This window comes from Chenopodium quinoa, unplaced genomic scaffold, assembly GCF_001683475.1.
Source record: "Chenopodium quinoa cultivar QQ74 unplaced genomic scaffold, ASM168347v1, whole genome shotgun sequence".
NCBI lineage: Eukaryota > Viridiplantae > Streptophyta > Magnoliopsida > Caryophyllales > Amaranthaceae > Chenopodium > Chenopodium quinoa.
In genome coordinates, this window is record NW_018743919.1 from 2,682,981 (window position 1) to 2,702,866 (window position 19,886).

At 32.9% G+C, this 19,886-nt stretch overlaps 2 protein-coding genes across 3 annotated transcripts; one reads left to right on the forward strand and one right to left on the reverse strand.

The window, feature by feature from the left end:
* Positions 1-4,474: 4,474 nt before the first annotated feature.
* On the forward strand, positions 4,475-10,547 carry LOC110687368 (calcium-dependent protein kinase 2-like). 2 transcript variants are annotated; one of them, XM_021864012.1, is made up of 8 exons: positions 5,159-5,963; positions 7,097-7,240; positions 7,324-7,476; positions 7,816-7,931; positions 9,083-9,250; positions 9,356-9,483; positions 10,106-10,205; positions 10,473-10,547. In XM_021864012.1, the coding sequence occupies exons 1-8, from the start codon at positions 5,159-5,161 to the stop codon at positions 10,545-10,547; spliced, it is 1,689 nt and encodes a 562-aa protein (XP_021719704.1). The 2 variants fall into 2 exon arrangements, with proteins under 2 accessions (XP_021719705.1, XP_021719704.1); XM_021864013.1 differs by lacking the exons at positions 10,106-10,205; positions 10,473-10,547 and adding an exon at positions 4,475-4,838 and having other exon boundaries at positions 5,145-5,963; positions 9,356-9,487.
* A 1,657-nt stretch (positions 10,548-12,204) lies between these two features.
* Positions 12,205-13,338, reverse strand: LOC110687086 (bZIP transcription factor 11-like). The gene has a single exon (XM_021863713.1). It carries the CDS (start codon positions 13,054-13,056, stop codon positions 12,436-12,438), a length of 621 nt encoding a protein of 206 aa, XP_021719405.1. The 5' UTR covers positions 13,057-13,338; the 3' UTR covers positions 12,205-12,435.
* Positions 13,339-19,886: the final 6,548 nt, after the last annotated feature.

Genomic DNA, 19,886 nt, shown 5'->3' on the forward strand with positions numbered 1-19,886 from the left:
TAAAGTTGACGCCTGATCCGGATTTTGGCATCAACAACGTAACATTCTATTAAAGAGGAATTTATATGAATTTCTAGGTGGGAAAGTTATAGCTTAGTCTGTTGTGTAATGTGGAGATTTATTATAAAATGATCAACTCAACCTAAAGTCTAAGCAAATGGTTGGATGGAGTCTCAAGATTGAATTTATACTCTATTACGCCCCCTCATATAAGAATCCATCAATTGGACTTGAAGTGTGGATGCATCATGGGCTATTCCATACTCAGCACTAAATTTTCCACTTTAGAAAGCAGGAATGGATGAAATTTGAACTCGTGACCTTCTTGTCACGCTGGCTCCTATACCATGTCAAAGGACCAACCATATTCAATCACTTGTAACAAGTGAGTAAGTGACCAATTAAGTCACTATTCTTAGTTGATTGGTAAATTAAAGCCCTTAATACTTTTCTATCAAGGGCGATATATCTAGAGATCGAGCACCATATTAAATTAGCATGCGGATTATTTTAGATGAAGCCCCTCACATTTTCATGCTCACAAGCTCAAATTTGCTTCGCACATAAGCACTTGAGTTAAGATGGATATATATTCATCTAAATGTATTTAAGAAATTTCATCAATAATCTAATGTAACCTAATCTTATAAAATAAACAAAGCATAGCCATTTCAAACTGACATAGTACGTGCAACTGGACAGTAGTCTTGGACACCACTCATGAAACAATCAGAGGGAGCTGTTGATAAGCCTAATATAATATTTTAGCTTAAGGTAGTGTTACCAGTAGCATTCTACACAATGGTGCTACCACTTCAATATTATATCATAGCTTAAGGTAATCTTACCACTAAATTTCTTATGGTGGTTAACTAGCTGCTAATATCGATCTACTTTACATGAATGAGAGCGTTATCCTCTTATTAACCAAAACAAGCTTAAATGATAGTAGTACAATAATAAAACCAATTTTTTAGGGCTATAACCACCCGCTTATATATTTGATTGAATCGATTATTTGACATATTGACATGGTATTAGAGTTGGTGATTTAATGTGACAAGAGGGATTATAGCTTATAGCTTCAAATCTCATCCACCCCTTCTTCTTAAATTAAAGAATTGGACTCTAAACATTAGTTAATTAAATCTTTTAGTAAAGTAGGAAATTGAAATTTGAAATTCTTTGATTTACGCATGCTGGTAAGATACAATTATATTTGATCTTATTCTATATGTTTGCTACATAGAAACAAGGAACATATAAACATGCATGATTAGATTATTTAGATATATATGAGTAAATTAGGCTCGAGATCTATTTGAACAATATACAGGTTAGTTTCGGCTAGGTTGAACGCAATGAGTTTGATATAATATACTTTGTATCTCTTACGATGGAGTAGAACTTTATTTCAGCCTAAATTTTTTCTGTAAACAATGCTGGTATATATATTAATGTTTACTGTATGGTTATATCTTTAATAAACATCATAAAAAGGTGTTTTTTAGTGTCAATTTATAAAATATGGTTTTGATCATGATATTCAGGTGTGAAAGAAAGATATAATTTTCATGTTAGAAAATAAGCTAAACTTTTCAAATACCAACAAAATTTGTTTTGTGAAAAAATAAAATGTATTTTTTTTAATGCTTTCCTAATTAGATGAGTTGATGAGGTTTGTAATTAGGAAACTAGATAGATATTAGATACGAAGTATATTGGATTATTTGCATGCCTATAAATTGAATTTAATTGATTGTGGTGGTTCACTCAGTTCATACTCGAATTATAACATTCCGTAATATATTTAAGCTTGAACTCAATTTGTTACTCCCTTCGTCCCTTATTGATAGTCCCTTATGGCCAATTTTAAGTACCAAAATGATAGTCCCATTTGCTTTTTTTAAGTACCATCAATAACTATATACTAAAAGACACACCAACAATGACACATGTCGATTTCTGGTGTGTTCTAAGTATATTTTTTTTTAATAATTAATTACGAAATTTTATTTAAGGAAGTTATTTATAAATAAAAAAAAAAAAGTTTGTTTTTTTGTCAACTATACAAATGAGCAATAATATTTACCATTTTTATGTTGATACTCAATTAATTACGGAATAATAAGGAAATATATAATTTTTTTCCAGAAGATGTATTTTTGGTGGAATATTTTTTAAGAATATGATCTTGATCAAATATTCCATGTTACTTCAATTTTGTTCAAGATATTAAACAATTTTTATATTTTATGCTATAAATAAATTAATTTGTCAAAAGTAATTAAAATAACGTACCGTGCATGGCACGGGACCTAACCTAGTTAATATAAATTTTTTACCAAAATTCCCTCCAATTTGCAACAATATTTGTGCAAATTTAACTTTCCCATGGGGAATTTTGTTTTTCCATGAACTTTTATTACTTTTTTTATGGGCGTTAGAACGGTTGCACATTCCACTCTCATTCAAACACATTTATAAGCAAACATCTCACAAACCAAGCACAATAATAAGTAAGAGTTCGGTCCACAGCGAACGGGGTATAATTGCTAAAGATCTTATCACTCAACCTAATTCGAAGTCTTTTGTTGAAAGGGGTATTCGTCAAGTAGACAACAAACTATTGTTCTAAATCAAGTAATCAAAAGCACTAGGGAATGAGATCCACTCAACCATGACAATTAGGCATATTGGGAGTAAAAGAGACAAGAGATAGCAAGGACTATATGTAAGACCAACCTCATGCAATTAGGAAAACAACTCACACTCCTAAACTTAGATCCCTCATTAATTTAGCAATAGGAGATACATAATCAAATTGCATTAAGTAATGACATACTTAATCTACATTTCCATGTCAAACTAAGCATAACATGCCATCAAGCTCCAAATTAAAGGGTAGCTACTCCTATCATGAAGAACTAACAAGCAATCTCATACAATCAATTTATTCACAAATCAAACATCAATACTTCACCCAAGTTTACTTAGTTAACCATTAGGTTGAGTTTTACCCAACCCTTAGCAAAGAGGACTCTTCACAACTCATTTTGAGTGACATGCAAACCAAGATTAAGGTTCTAACTAGTCCAATAGTTGGGGGAAAGTGATTAACTAATGATAAAACTAACATTCAACAACAACAATCAAGATCTAAAGAGATTAAGGTGACATGCAATAACAAAATAAAATCAGAAAATAAATAGAGAAAAGTGAAAGAAGTTACTAATTGAAGCTTCAAATGTTGAAAACAATTTCTGAAATGCTGAGAATAATCCTTGAAACTTGCTACTACAATGATTAATTTGAGGACTTCTAAGCTAAAATACCAAAGATGATTGTTTCAAACTAAGAGAAAGTTGCTAAGAACTATGCTACTACTGCCCGAATGAACTAAAGGGGTAGTATTTATACTCCCCGAATTACATAGGTTGAACCGTCAAAAGAAAACGGATTTCCAGCTAAGAGCGCCCGCTCCATATACATGCGTGCCCGCTCCCCTGCTCTTCAAAAGATTGGCAGATTCAAAAATCCAGGGAGGAGCGCCTGCTCCTCGCTCTTTCAACATGAGGCAGAATGTTGAAGTCTTGGAGGAGCGCCCGCTCCTATTAGGGTGCACTCCCGCTCCTCACAGGTTCAGAAACATGGCAAAATTATGTAAACTTTGCAGGAGCGCCCGCTCCTGGGGAGGTGCACGACCACTCCACCAGGAGCGGCCTCTCCCTCCATCACTTTTTGCCTCTAATCTCAATTCATGAACTTCCTTGCTTTGCCTCACTTCACCATTACCTGCAAATTAAGTATACAAACACACATGGAGGGGGAGAAAGCCAAAACGCAACATTTATATACAAAAGGGGTTAGAAAAGAGGGGAAAAGATTATAAAATCGGGTTAAAATCACCACAATAAGTGGTCAAATAAACCACTTATCATTTATCTCTCTACTTTTTTGCATACCCTATATAAATTTACCTTTTCAATGTACTTTTACTACTTCTTATTCATATTTATTAATTGCCGTGAAAATTGCCCATAAGAGACTATCATTAAGGGACGGAGGGAGTAATAGCCAATTAAACAATCAAACCGAGCTTCACTTTAGAGTTAAGCAAAGTTTGAATTATTACTCCCTCCGTCCCATAATTACAGGCAAATAACTCTAATAAAATGGTTTTTAAGAAGGATGGAAAAAGTAGGGAATATTGTATGGAAAAGATAAAAAGTGAAAAATGTTGTATAGGAATAATAAAAAGTAGAGAATATTGTATGGAAAAATTAAAAAGTAAGTAATGATTTTTAAGGTATGTGTATTTTGTATGAAAAGAGAAAAAATAAGTAATGATTTTTTAGGTATGTGTATAATTTGTATAAAAAAGCTAAAATGTCAGTAATGATAGAGTGCTATTTGTAGTAATAGGAGGAACATTTTGAGACACCTAAAATCGTATATTTGCCTATAATTATGGGATGGGGAGAGTAATGTTTAAAATTTTATGTGGCTACTAGCTACCACTATGGGCCTAGGGCTCTATGTCGAACTCTCATTTGGTTTTGAGTTTAAGTCATAACGATTTAAATTGATTTTATCCTCTAATCATTTCAACTTTATATCATTTCGAGTTATTTTTTTTTTTTTTGACAAGGAGTTCAACTTCAAATTTGTATGTTATTACTAGAGTAAAGTCGATTGGATATTAGAAGTTCATGTCAATTTTGTAATTTCCTTAAACACGTTTTTGAATACTCTTACCAAAAATTGCGGTTTTAAAAATCTTAAATTTCTTTTTATGTGAGAGGACAAGAACAGCAGTGACGACTGTAATTCAGCTGGTGAGTCAACAACTCTTCCATAAAACAAAAAAACGTTCGTTCTTTTCAACTCCCATCTCAAAAGTTTTAATTTTTCTTCTAGGAATTTCCTTTTTTTTGAATGATCAAATCATCAAAAATCTCATATTTTCTGGGTTTCAAATACCCAGATTTTATTCTTCTTCTTTTCACCCCAATTTCAGTTAATTTGAACTGAAATTCACTTTTTTTTTTTTTTTTTTTTTTTTTTTTTGAAAAAAAACCCAAGTCAATCAATTGCAAAATTATCATCATAATTATTATTTCTTGATCTACTATTTTTTGCAGAATCTTGAATAATAATGGGTTGTTGTGCAAGTAGAAGCAAGGTTTCAGAAACCAAAATGAATGTTGTTAGATCAGAGAAAAGAACCAGCAACAGTTCAAGCAACCCAGAAAATTCTCAGCAACACGTTAGAAATTATCAGCAACAACCCCAGCAACATCAGCAACAGAGGCAGCAGATTGTTGTTCAACAACAAAAACCCAATTCCCAAATCATTCAACAAGAACAAAGGTATATTAATAATAATACCACTGCTAATAATAGTAATCATCAACCCCAAAAACCTAGGATTGCAATTGCTGGCCCACCTTCAGATACTATTTTGGGAAAGCCTTTTGAAGATATTAGGTCACACTATAAACTTGGGAAAGAATTGGGTAGAGGTCAATTTGGGATTACTTATTTGTGTACTGAGAATTCAACTGGACAAACTTATGCTTGTAAATCAATTTTGAAGAGGAAATTAGTTACTAAGGCTGATAAAGAGGATATTAAGAGGGAAATTCAGATATTGCAGCATTTATCAGGGCAGCCTAATATTGTGGAATTTAAAGGGGTTTATGAAGATAGACAATCTGTACATGTGGTGATGGAGCTTTGTGCTGGAGGGGAGTTGTTTGATAGGATTATTGCTCAGGGGCATTACTCCGAACGAGCCGCTGCCGCGGTTTGTAGGCAGATTGTTAAGGTTGTTCAGATTTGTAACTTCATGGGGGTGTTGCACCGTGATCTTAAGCCGGAGAATTTCTTGCTGTCTAGTAAGGATGAAGGAGCTATGCTCAAGGCTACTGATTTCGGGTTGTCGGTATTTATAGAAGAAGGTTGATTTCTTATACTCTTTGTAATCATTGCTTTAACTTAATTTGTGTGCACATTGTGTTTGTTTATACATTGGCATTTACATACTATTCTTTGTTTTGTATTGCTGCTTTTTTAAATGTGTATACACCTTAATTTCCTTTCCCATCTAAAAGAATTTAAAGCAAAGGTAATGGAAAAGAGATACTATGTTTTCTATTTCATCATCATGGTTTTTTTTGTATTGATGTCTTTTGGTCTGCTGACTGGTTTGTTATTTTTTTCGAAAATGCTTATGACACTCTTAGTAATAATTATGTTTTGTAGTGTATGAAAATTGACAAGGCTTGCTTTTCTTCAGAAGCTAGTTATAGTAGTTACTAGTTAGAGATGTCACATTTGGCATCTAGTGCAACTGTGCCCTGTGGAAGAGGCATAATGATTTTAAGGGCTATCACATATTCACATTTGTGTCTTATCTGTATTGAGTTAGGACTTCAATTTTTGACATACTCAATAGTAATAGAAGAAACGTAGTTTATTTAAGGTGATCATGGATTTGATTCTGCTTTACCTATTGAATTTTGGATTACACAAGTAGAGTTACTAATTGTGATTGATTGGACATAAGCAGACAGATTTGAAGGCTAAGCTAAAATTACAGTATCAGCAGGTATTCCTTTATATCAAGATATAGTGTTGTAATTCCTTCCTATGGGGATATTCTGGTTGATTTGTCGTCTTTTTGTGGAATTCTTCTTTTGTCTTGTAAGTATTGGCCAATACCAGGTTGTGTGATGATTACTCTCGGCTTGAAAGTTTGGATGTGTCAATTGAAAAAACTGTCGATGTCTTAGTGCACAAAGCATATGGGGGTGGGGGTACTTTTCTGACTGTATGATGGAATTATCTGTAGTCTCAGCTGCAAGACTTTTCTGTTAAGCTGTTATATAATGTATGTTTTTGTTTTCAAATACTTCGTATGTTATAATTCTTACCTCTTTGGCCGTCAATCTTATGAAAGATCTAAAAATCAAATTTCAATATGAATCTAACTTTTCTATTGTTGCTTTTTACCATTTGGCTGTCTTATTAGTGAACTACTAATCATTTGGAAGAGCTGAAAACTAAATTTGGATATGAACCAAATTTGTAGGCAAGGTGTATCGTGATGTGGTTGGCAGTGCTTACTATGTTGCTCCTGAAGTACTTCGGAGAAGGTATGGGAAGGAAATAGATATTTGGAGTGCAGGAATTATGCTGTATATTCTACTCAGTGGTGTCCCACCTTTTTGGGCTGGTATGATAATCTTTCTCTTACTCTTCTTATTATATTCAATTTGAGCTGTAAAGTCCGACAGTTCACTTGATTTTCTTCTGAAGAAAATGAGAGAGGCATATTTGATGCCATACTGAAAGGAGAAATTGACTTTGAAAGCGACCCATGGCCATCTATATCCAAAAGTGCAAAGGACCTGGTCAGAAAGATGTTGAATCCAGATCCAAAGAAGCGAATCACTTCTGCAGAAGTGCTTGGTAATGTGCTTTCTCGCTTCCTTTTGGTTGAGTGCCATTCTTGAATATGTCCTGTATCTCCACTCTTCAATATGCTACCCTTTCAACTTTTAAGTCTAGCAACTCAACGTATTTGCTATCACGTTCACACGATGTATCTTGTCATTGCCATATTAAGATGTAAAATTGTGAACTTACAACTATTTCTATTACATTTTGACTTTATATTATTCTGGTTAATCACCAGTTGAAAGGGTATTTGCTCTACGTGCCGTTTTTTCTGATTTTACTAATAACAGTATAGCAATGTTATTAATTTCTATGAAAAGCTAACATGTTTCATTTCTGTGAACCACACAGAGCATCCTTGGATGAGAGAAGGCGGAGATGCATCAGACAAGCCAATAGATAGTGCAGTGCTCTCTAGAATGAAACAGTTTAGGGCAATGAATAAGCTAAAGAAGCTAGCTTTAAAGGTGTGCTTCTATGAGGAACTTTAAAATTTTCCTTGTTTTTTTTTTTTTTTTTTTTTTTTTTTTTTTTTTTTTTTTTTTCCCTCTCTTGTATATGGTATTTACACATTCTTTCAGGCAGGGAGGATTTTTTCTTGAAAAAATTAGGTACAGTATGGTTTGACAGAGTTTGACTTCTATCCGAAATTTTCATTTTCTGGGATAAAAAATAACATTTTTATATAGAGGACTACAGAGGAATGTTCCCTTACACCCAACTAGACTTAGTAGTAGTAGTTGTAGTGTTGGCTAGTAAATTGGGAAGAAACAAGCTGATGTAGGCTGAGAATTCTCTAACCAGGTAGATTGGACATTGGGAAATTTTTTATTTTCTGAAAATTTTATATATTTAGCCTTATACCTGTAGTCTAGTATATGAATTTGGCCAGTTACTAGAACTAAACATGGTACATATCCTTCACTCTGCCATTTTTCCAACAATTAGCTTGGTTTTGCCTATTTTGAATTGTCTAGATATAAATTTCTCATGCCTGGAGGTGAAATGAAGAGTCCATCTAAAATAAGCATAGTGCCTTGTTACTTTAGCTTTATGACCAACCATCTTATGAGCTAGCTGATTAAGTAGTTTCCCCTCCCTTCATTTAAAATTCTAATTTTTTGTGGTCAGTCTTAGTTTGATCAATACTGTCAAGGGATTTTTGAAGTAAATATCCCAATACTTCTATTGTGTAAGACCTGTAAGTCACAAGGAAGGGAGAGCCCCAAAGGTCTATTGCTAGATATGTTGGTATTTATTGGATTTCGTTTGGAGAAAATAGCATTATGCCTGCATTGGTACATGTCTTTACCTCTATTAACGTTGCCTTGATTACTCACTTATGCATAGCCCAGTACTGAGTTGCTCCATGCCCTTTTTACATTTTAGTTTGACCTTTGAAATAGTTGTACACAATTTTTATTCCTTAGCTTCATTTACATCCTTCTGGACAACCATACTAAAATGACTTCTGGTGTTGCAGTAAATAGATTCTTGCTGTTTTTGAAAGTTTGATTACATATTTCATTTCATTTATACCTTTTTAATTTGACAATCAGCTTGTGATAGTAACAGATTTGCAATTTGGATTTTGATGACCCTGGCTCATTTACTGCAGGTTATCGCAGAAAATATGTCCGAAGAGGATATTAAAGGTTTTAAAGCTATGTTTGATAACATGGACACAGACAACAGCGGTTCAATAACCTATGATGAACTTAAAAAAGGATTAGCTGAACTTGGGTCAAAGCTTACTGAAACTGAAGTGAAGCAACTTATGGAAGCTGTAAGTTGTAGACTATCATTCAGCTACATACGATTTTTATCCTATCATGGTATCTTTTAATACGTTACTTTGTTGCTGGTTATCATATATTTGAATCTTTTGCAGGCTGATGTTGATGGAAATGGGACAATTGACTATACGGAATTTATCACTGCAACAATGAATAGACACAGACTGGAAACAGATGAAAATTTATTAAAAGCATTTCGATACTTTGATAAGGATAATAGTGGGTGAGTCCATAACAACTGCCTCTGCCTCCCCCCTTCTCCTTTCCCCTCCACAGCATTTCTGAGTTTTTGCGTGTTGCTTAAATATGCACATGAAATTCCCATATCAGTTTCTGCTCGAGGAGGTTGCATGTTTTCCACTTCGTTCTTTCTGTGGTTTCTTATCTTGAAATAATATCTCATCTGTTATAAGTTGGACATGTTGCGACGTGATTTTCTGTTGAGGTTTGCTTCTAATTACGTTCAGTTAAGGTATTTTTATGCAGCTTGTTCGTTCTTGGATTTTTTTTAGCTCATCTGCTCTCTTGATTATCTTAGAAGATATTCATGAAACAAGTTCTTCAAGGATGTTTTTTGTTCAAATTTATAAATTAAATTTCCTTGTATCTAACAAATAGTCTTATCTTATGAACTTTTTATTTTCTTCAAAATATTGCTCTAAAATGGTGGCGTATGCTTATGAGCCATTATTAACATGAGGGCAGCTTTTATTTACTTCAATAAATATTAATGCTATCAGCCCACTTCCTTAGTATTTGTGTAACACTCTTGACTCTCCAAAGCAATGCTTATTGTGAGGATGAACAGAGTTTAAGTTACTGAAATTACCTTTCTTATATGTCAGATTCATTACAATGGATGAATTGGAAAGTGAGATGATGGAATACGGAATCGCTGATGAAAGCAGCATCAAAGAAATTCTCTCAGAGGTTGATACTGATAATGTAAGTATCTAGTAAACACAAATTTAGAATTAATTGGCGTAGTGCATTAGACAATATATTTGGTAACCTATGAGTACTGTTACTGATCTTTGTGCGAGTGAGTGTAAAAAAAATTGATCTTTTATCCCTAATTCCAAATAATAGGGTATATATGATTTGGAGTTTTTTTTCTAGGAACGGAGGGAGTAACAGTGGCCAATCAGGCCATCACAATTTAGGATAGAGTATCGTTTTCTGCATTTGACTGATTTTGTTGACATATTATAGGATGGAAAAATCAACTACGATGAATTTTGTGCTATGATGAAAAGTGGTACAACAGCACAAGTAAAACTCTTCTAGTTCCAAGTTCAGTCCGTATAGCAGAGGTGTTTTGTATAGTCAGCCCGGTAAGTTTGCTTGTGATTAAATTATTTTCAACGGGAGCAGCAGGAAACCTTGTCTATGAACATTTACTCTGCATCTTTGCAGGAAGTTTGAACATGTGTATATGTATTTTTACATAGATTTTGTTTAATTGCTTAGGTTTTCCTTCTGAATCTCTGCTTGAAGCAGAGTAATTTTGTACCTGTATCTAAAGATTAAACCCTCACAACTCCTAGTAGCGTTTGAGGTTTATTGTTCATACTGTGAAGTATTATATGATGGTGCTATGTGTTGTGGAACCGGAAAGTTTCTTTTCTTCCTTGAAGAAGAGAATGAAAAGAGTCGAGTATATGTTCCCTTGTATTATTGATGATTTAAACCTTAACTATATGCTCTCCCTTCAAATGACGAAAGAGGCCCATAACTTTTTGCTTTGCTCATTCTTTGGTCACTTGGGTTGAGATCTTCTGCTGTGCACAACTTCGTGAGAGGAAGCTTACTAGTTTGTCAGTGAAGTCTAAAACAAAGTATGGTTTCCATTATATGTAATTCGAGATGAGCTGCAAGTTGCAAAGGTCTTGTCGAATGTGGATTTGATGTCTTGAGCTAGACTAAAGCACTCCAGTGCTCTGAAGCCAGTTCTATCAGCTAATAAGGATCACTGAAGTTGTTGCTCTACATTGTGTCTACTTCCAGCTGCTATGGTAGTCATGTAATCGTGTGACTCTGTACTACGATTTGGATATACCAATTAATAGATTTTAGGCTGTTAAGAATAAGCATGTTCTAAATAATTGCTTTCCATTTTCCAATATACTCATCTCCAAGGTTAAGCAACGGGGAGAATGTGAAATAGGAATTGATCCAACCTAGAACTCAAAAATGCCCCAAATTGAATAACTTGAAATTAACCTGAATTATGTGAAATAGGAATTGATCCAACCTAGACAAGACCTCAAAGATACCCAATTGAATAACTTGAAATTGACCTGAATTTAAACACATTAGTGCAAAGATAATAAGACGAGAATTGAAATATTTTCATAGTAAATTAATTGACGATACTTGAATTGACAAGATTCAAGTTGAATTTGAAATAAATGATTCATCACCTAAATATAACCCAAAGTTATTTTTTTAGTTGGATTGTGTTGTATTTTTTTCTTACGATAGGTTAAGATAATGTGACAATTGAACATGGATAGTTATCGGATGCCTATATCTTACAAGATCTAGCTCATGCTCGAGTAGGATGCAAAAATTCAATCTAGTGTAACAAATGAAATAACACAATTCATAATTTATTCCCGTAATTATTAGTATACCTAGATATGATCCAACCTAAACTGAATAATTCACAATCAAGTAAACTAAATTTCAAAATATCAACTTCTTAATTTTTTTTTTTTAAATATATTATCGATCAAAGTTATACATTAATATGTTTCTCAGGAAAATCTGCTAATTAATTTTTACCTCTACTTGCTAATAGACACTCTAGTCATTTTTTTTTCCTCAAAGGCAAAGATTAATATATAAACATTGTTGGATTTCATGCATGCTATCATAATTCATAATTTTTGTAGCTTTCTAAAAATTGGCATGTACCAATTCATACGAAACAATTATGGGAATTGTTTATCGTAACATCATACATATATAGAGAAACTCAAATGCAACAAAAACATGGATATAACTTTACAACCTTACATATGACTATTAAAAGATCATAGCATATGCTACTACATACATTATTATTATAGATATGAAATTCCAATTACATAAATATACAAGAGTTTTCTTAATTCAACATGAAAAAGGCCTCATCATACTTAAAATAACTCAAATATTATAACTCACAATTTTAACGTAGAACATCCATGGAACTAGTGATGCTATTTGGACTAGTGGCAATTTGATTATTATTAGCTCTAGTACATTCACCATCTTCGAGTCCTAGATCGCATTTCATTGACATGAGCAACTCGTTTCGTAGGCAGATGGATTCGTCCCTAAGCCGAGCATTCTCTTGGAGAAGTTCATAGTTAGACTCCATGACTAGGTTGAGTTTTTCGGCTAGTTGGTGATTTGCTGCGAGAAGTTGCAATACTTGTGATTGAAGGTTTTCAAGTTGCTTGCGTTTGCGAAGCCTAGACCTTCTTGCTGATTCCCTATTCGATATCATCCTCTTTAGCCTTCTAATTTCTTGTTCCTCGCTTTGTTCCTTGGTTGTTTGATCATCTGAACATAAAGTGTTGATAATGCTATTATTAGGGCTAGATGATGATGGTGAATCAATATTGAGAGTTGGGTTTAATGTTGTTAGGTCATGAAGTGGAAGATAAGAGTGGAGATTTGGTAAGAATTTATTATGATTTGATGAAATAATGCCAAATTGGGATGAATTAATCTCATTGTTGGGTTGGTTTGAAAGAGGAGGTGGGAGATGAAATCTTCTATCATCATCGTCGTCAATTTGATACATATTATCTTTTCTCGAAATTTTCGAGCAAAATTTCTCGAATTTTTTGAGCAAAATGTAGAATGACGAAGAGAGAACAACGTAGAAGATAAGGAAAAAGAAGGTGAAATATATAAAGCATAAAAGGGGGTAATTAATAGACTACAAGATTAGAGTCGACATCAAGAAGTTCAATTAAACTTGCCAAAGGAAAGTGGGGGTAAAAAAAATAATAAAAAAAAAAGGTACCAAATGGTTTACAACAGGTGTAATACATACACGTTTATTCACCCCAATTCACGTAAAAGTTAATACTTTGTGAATTTAACTTTTCATGTGATTTGAGATGATTAAACATGTTATTGTTGTATATATACTGAATATTGTGACTACTGTTTAACAACCCATTTCAGATATCTTAAATGATGATAAGGTGCTCAAAATTTAAAACAACTATAATTATATACAAGTTGTTGGGCTAGCAAGCTCTTTAAATGTTTGCAAGGTGCTAAATTATTGAAATGGAATTAAACAATAATGTTACATAGAGCGTCATATCAATTGAAAATCTTAAATTTTCCATGGTATATCATTACCTTCGTTTTTATTAATCAAAAACAGTATTTCGTATTCAAGACCTTTCGGCACTTTCAGCAACTAATTCTACCAAACAACTCATTCAAAAGCTACCTCATCAGTTTAACACCTAATTAGCTTTAAATAACACATTTTCCAATAAGCCAATATACCCTTTGTACGTAGTAATTTGCAAATGGTTAGGGATTTTCTTTTAATTTGTATTTTGTATTTTTAATAGAGAGCTTAATTACTTTCTTAAGCGACAAGAACATCAATTTTGAATGGTATTTCTTCACGGCATTGATGCATAAAGAGACAATAACGTTAAGCATTTAAAAGTGTAATTAGTGCATGTGTTTAAATGGAAACTATAGCTTAATTTCTTTGTCCCTTGCTTTACATTTATACTCTTGAGGTGGGAATCTATGACATACTATAAGCAGTTTTGTAGTAATAACAAAAAATGAACAACCAAAATTGGGTATATACTGATAATTTACCTCATATATATACAATGAAAAAATGTTTAATTTCTAAGTCGTATTTACTTAACATGGTTGAGCTGAGATACCCTAAGGAGCTAGATAAGAGCAATTGATTTGGGTCCTGGCCTATTTATCAAGAACATTAGAACTTATATAAATATTGATTCTCAATATTATTGCTAGCTGTGACCTGGATATTCGTTGTACTAGTTGAGTTCAATCATAGAATTATTCGATCCAATAACATTAACGAAGTACTACTTCTTTTGTGTCTTAATTAATGCATGCAATATTTTGACTTTTACGCTAGTTAATGCACAAAGCTGGCCTGGACATATACTTATATCTTTGAAAATTTACATAATATGGTTATTTAGGTAAAACCTACTCGTACTTACAAAGTTAAGACAAACTTATCTTAACATGACCTACCTTAAAAAAGAATTGGGAATATACGATGCACTCATGCACATAATTACATAAGCAGTTAACTTGTATCTTGTAAAATTTGTAGAATGAAGAACAACATCATATGAGTTTATATATAGTTCATTAGTTATTTGTGGTTTGTCTAATAATTGATGCTAAAGATCGACTTAAAGTTATTTGTGTTTTCTCCAGGCCACTAAAAACAAGGAAATATAAGTTATTGTGTTTTTGTACTCTGTACAATACTAGGGCCCTGTTCTTTTAAGTTGTTCTGCTCTGCTCTGCTCTGCTCTACTGAAATTTGCTATGTTCTGCCCTGCTCTGTTCTGCTTAAAAATAATAATTAATATTTAATAAAAATAATAATAATTATTATTAATATTTAATAATAATAACAACTAATATTTATAGATAATAATAACTAATATTTAATAATAATAATTAATATTATATAATAATAAATAGTAATGAATATATAATATTAATTGATATAATAACTAATATTTAATGATGATAATTAATATTTTATATTATTAAACAAATTTTCTAATGTTATAAAAAGAGTAAAAAAATCTAAAAAAAAAATTAAATAATAATAATAATAATAAATCTGCTTTGTTCTGCCCAAAAGCTCAAAAGAACAGGGCCTAGATCTACTACTCTATAGTATGCAACAACTGCCTTAACTTATTGTTTACTTTTAATTTCCTTTTTTGAAATTTTTTTAAAATGCAACAAAGTATGAATTGTGATTCTTCAAAAAAAAAAAAAAGAAAAAAAGAAAAAAAAAAAAGAAAAAAAAAATGTATGAATTTTGATTGTCACTTCCATTAAAGAAAATATAGGCACTTCATGATTAAGAACCGCAAAATTAGTTTCAAATCTTAATTTAATGCTTATTTTACAAAAGCTTCATTGTAAATGACATTCTCTTTTCCAATTTTAGAAATACTTATGTTGCATGTAAAACATATATATATATATAACATCCTCAAAAACCCATAATCCATCAGTTTCAAAATAATTGCAAAACATTTTATCTTGTTTTTTTTTTGTAGGAAAACTTTTTATCTTACACTATTCAAATATATAATACTAGCTTTTTTCTTATCATAAATTTTTACTCCATAGTAAATTATTGATTTAGTTTCATGGTATAGGTACATTATTTATCAACTTCTTATATTGAGTACTAAATTCATTAATATCTAAATCAATAATTAACGTGATGTAAATATTTTTTAGGTAGTATTATTTTATAATTTTCAATACTTTATTATGCTACACATAAAAAGTAATTATTCAATGTATGTAAATTAATGCTAATAAATCAATCATTAATAATCAGGAGGAATAATGTTTGCTAAGCTACTCTATCTACAACTCTATATCATGAAGTAAATTTAGCTTAAATACCTATAATAAGAAACCACTTATTAGAATATATGTTACGTTCATTAATAAAACAAAAAAAGAGCCAATCAAAATAATGGAATCAAAACATCAAAGCTGAAAAAGTTTTTAGCCAACTTCTATAAATAGGAATATATGATTGTAATAAAATAGATGTATAATGGAAGATGTATTGTAATGGTAAGAACTTTGAAATGCAGCAATTATAAAGACATTTATGGGAAAAAAAGAAGCATATAATAGATGAAGGCATTGTTTTTGGGGATCTTTATTCGTAGAAAAACATCATTTTGGCAATATTAGGTTGTTACTTGAAGTCTTTTTTCACTTTTGAGCTGCATGCACTAAGTTATAAGTTCACTTTTTGTCTATTTTTTCTTAGGAAGATAGCAATAACATCAATGTGTTGTCCTTTAATTAATTCGATTGCCAAATAATTATTGTTTGTTTGCACAAGGTAATTTTGGTTGATTATATTATAAGGAGGTGCGATAGATGCCTTCGTGGTGAATCAAAATTTCGACCACGTTAGTTGTGAATTGAATCACAAGTATGTCAATCACTACACTTAGGCCCTGTTCTTTTGAGCATGTAAAGCAGAGCAGATTTTAGCAGAGCAAAGTATAGGGCTCAGCAGACATAGCAGATTTCAGTAAAGTAGAGCAGAGCAACTCTAAAGAATAGGACCTTATATTGATTGATCTACATCATATACTTCTTCGTTTTTTTAACTTGACACACTTTAACTTTTGCACTATATAATTACAAACTACACTTTGACTAGCTTTTGTGATTTATAATTATGATATAACATAATTACATGAGATCTTATTTGAAACGTCTCAACTACACTTGACACACTTTGACTTTATAATTTATAACACAATGACCGAGAGATCTATATCTTATAGTTTGTAAGATATACTTGATGATTGTAGTCTTGATGTAAGATTCATACTTTAAGATTCAATTTGTTAGATCCAAAATCTTTTTTTATAAGTGTCGTATGTCATTTTATTAAGGCAAAATTGGCCTCAACACTCTAAATTATATCATAGGTGCAACTAATACCCAAAATTTTGACTAGTAGCACAGAACACCACCAACTATTAATTTCGATGTAACGCGTGTCATTAATAAGTATTTTTGGGCACTCAAATTAAAACATTTTTTGTAATTAAAGAACAATTGATGGCATTGGCATATATTGCACCTCAATTAATAATTGGTGGTGTTCTAGCTAATAGTCAAAGTTCAAGGTGTTGGATGCACCCAAGCTATAATTCAGGTTATTGTGGCCAATAATTTTGCCTTTTATTAATGAAATAGCTTTAATATTCTGAATGAAGTGATCTCCACTCGTGGGGTTAGCTTCCATTTCCAATGATATTGAAAACATAGAAAGTAGCTCATTAATCAAAAGTCCATCTTAATTAATTAAACAATAATGTTGAAATCCTTATATTATTATACTAATTTACACGCACACAACACAAGACAACCAGGCTATACATTACATGGTACACCACTTACTCACACTCTTTGGCTTCTTAGGCTTTGTTTAGCTAGTGCTTGTTAAACTACAATTATAAAATAAACTATGTGGATTAGCATGTAATTTCTTAATTAAGAGTGGCCAAAGCCAGTGAAGCACTGGCTGTAGGCCATGTCATGTACTCATTATGGGTCCCTCAGTGTGATTTAAGCTTTAGTAAGGCCCTGTTCTTTTGAGCTGTTCTGCTCTATTCTGTCCTGCTATGCTCTGTCCTGCCCTACTCTTTCCTGCCCTGCCCTGCCCTGCTTAAAAATAATAATTAATAATAATAGTAATAATTAATATTTAATAAAAATGATAATAACTATTAATATTTAATAATAATAACTAATATTTATAGATAATAATAATAATAAATAATATATAATATTAATTGATAATAATAACTAATATTTAACCATTATAATTAATATTTTATATTATTTAACACATTTTTAATGTTATAAAAAGAGTAAAAAATCTAAAAAAATCAAATAATAATAATAGTAATAATAATATTATAAATATTAATAATAATGATATTAATAATAATATTAACAACAACAACAACAACAATAATAATAATAATAATATTAAAAAAAATAATAATAATAAATAATTTATGATAATAATGTGATAATAATAATAATAATAATAATAATAATAATAATAATAATAATAATGAATTGGGTGTTATGCCTCCTATTGTTCAATTTCCATTTGTGGGTCTAAATGGGTATCATGATGGTCGGGGTAATGGGCTCACAAAAACCTCTTTGATCACTCATCTCCGTGACCGTCATTGTTGTGTGGATGCGCGGGATATGACTCGAAACTCTCTTACCTCTTATTTGACTATTTTCTTAGAGGCGGAGTCAATCTTTCGTCGTATGGGTATTTGGCTTTGTGGGGAGTGTTTCAAGACACATACTCTTCATACGAAGTGTCGACATGGTCATGGTTCCGATGATATTGTGGCCCCACCTGATTCTGGGGATGGTGTTGTTCAGTTTGTTCTTTATGGTTTTCCTAAACCACAGGGTCCATCTTCGGAGGTATCTGATCTTGCTCCTAGTGTGCCTCGTGAGCCTCTTTTTGCGTTCGATGTTGCTCTCCTGGATAGTTTGCTTTCTAAGCGGTTTCGTTCGGTGAAATCTATTCCTCCTAAGTTTCGCTTGGGTTTTTCTCGGGTTCTCAAAGGAGCGCTTGATAAGGTGATTTGCAAGCCTGATGACGTCTCTAGTTGGGTTCAACTGCTTGTGTGCCTCTCTGTGTTCTAAAAACCTTTTCTCCGAGAAGTAGTCGTGAGTGTTCTTCGGGTGTCAGGCGGTAGCAGCAGGATGAGAGTATCGCCGCTGCTATTCGATCTTGGTGTGAGCCTGGTGGTTCTGTGCATCTTGTGCGGGACACGTTGGCTAATGTGTCTCCACCTTTGTTGGATGCTGATGATGAGCATGATTTGTCTGCGCGTAATATTAAGCAATGTAAGAGAAAGATTTGTGACGGACATTACACTGCTGCAGTTAGGGTTCTCTCGTCTTCTGGTCTTGCCCCTTACAATGATGCTACTCTTGGAGATTTACAAGCTAAGCACCCTTCCTTTCCGGCTCCTATCTTACCGGATATTCCCGTTGATCAACACCTTATTGCTACTCCTGCTGTTGTTTTGGATCAGATTAGGGGTTTTCTGCGTGGTACGTCATGCGGTAGAGACGGCTTGCGTGCTCAACACCTTATGGATTGCTTGAGTAGTGCTGCAGTTGCTATTTCAGATGAGTTAGTAGTCTCTATTACGCAGGTGGTTAATCTCTTTCTCGCTGGGAAATGTCCTGCTGTGTTGGGAGAATACATCGCTAGTGCTCCTCTCACGCCACTTGTTAAGCCTGGTGGTGGTATTCGGCCTATTGTTGTGGGTACCGTTTGGAGGCGTCTGGTTTCAAAGGTTGGGGGTGCTTTAATTGGTCCGCGTTTAGGAAACTATTTAGGAGGTCTTCAGTTTGGTGTTGGTGTGCTGGCGGGTGGTGAGGCTATTCTTCATGCTGTTAATCGTTTGGTTGAGGCTTGTGGTGGTGATGTTGGCCTCTCTATGTTGCTCGTGGATTTCCAAAATGCCTCTAATTTGGTTGATCGTACGGCTTTATTGCGTGAGGTCCGTCTCCGTTGTCCAGCTCTCTCGCATTGGGTTGAATTCTGTTACTCTTCTCCAACTAGACTGTTTTATGGGGAGCATACCTTAAGGTCTTGTCAAGGAGTGTAGCAGGGTGATCCTCTTGGTCCTTTGCTTTTTGCTTTAGTGCTCCATCCGTTGGTATGCCGAATCAGGGATTATTTCGACTTATGTTTGCAGGCTTGGTATTTGGATGACGGCACTATTATTGGTGACACTGCACCTTGGTGATAGGAAAGGTTATGGA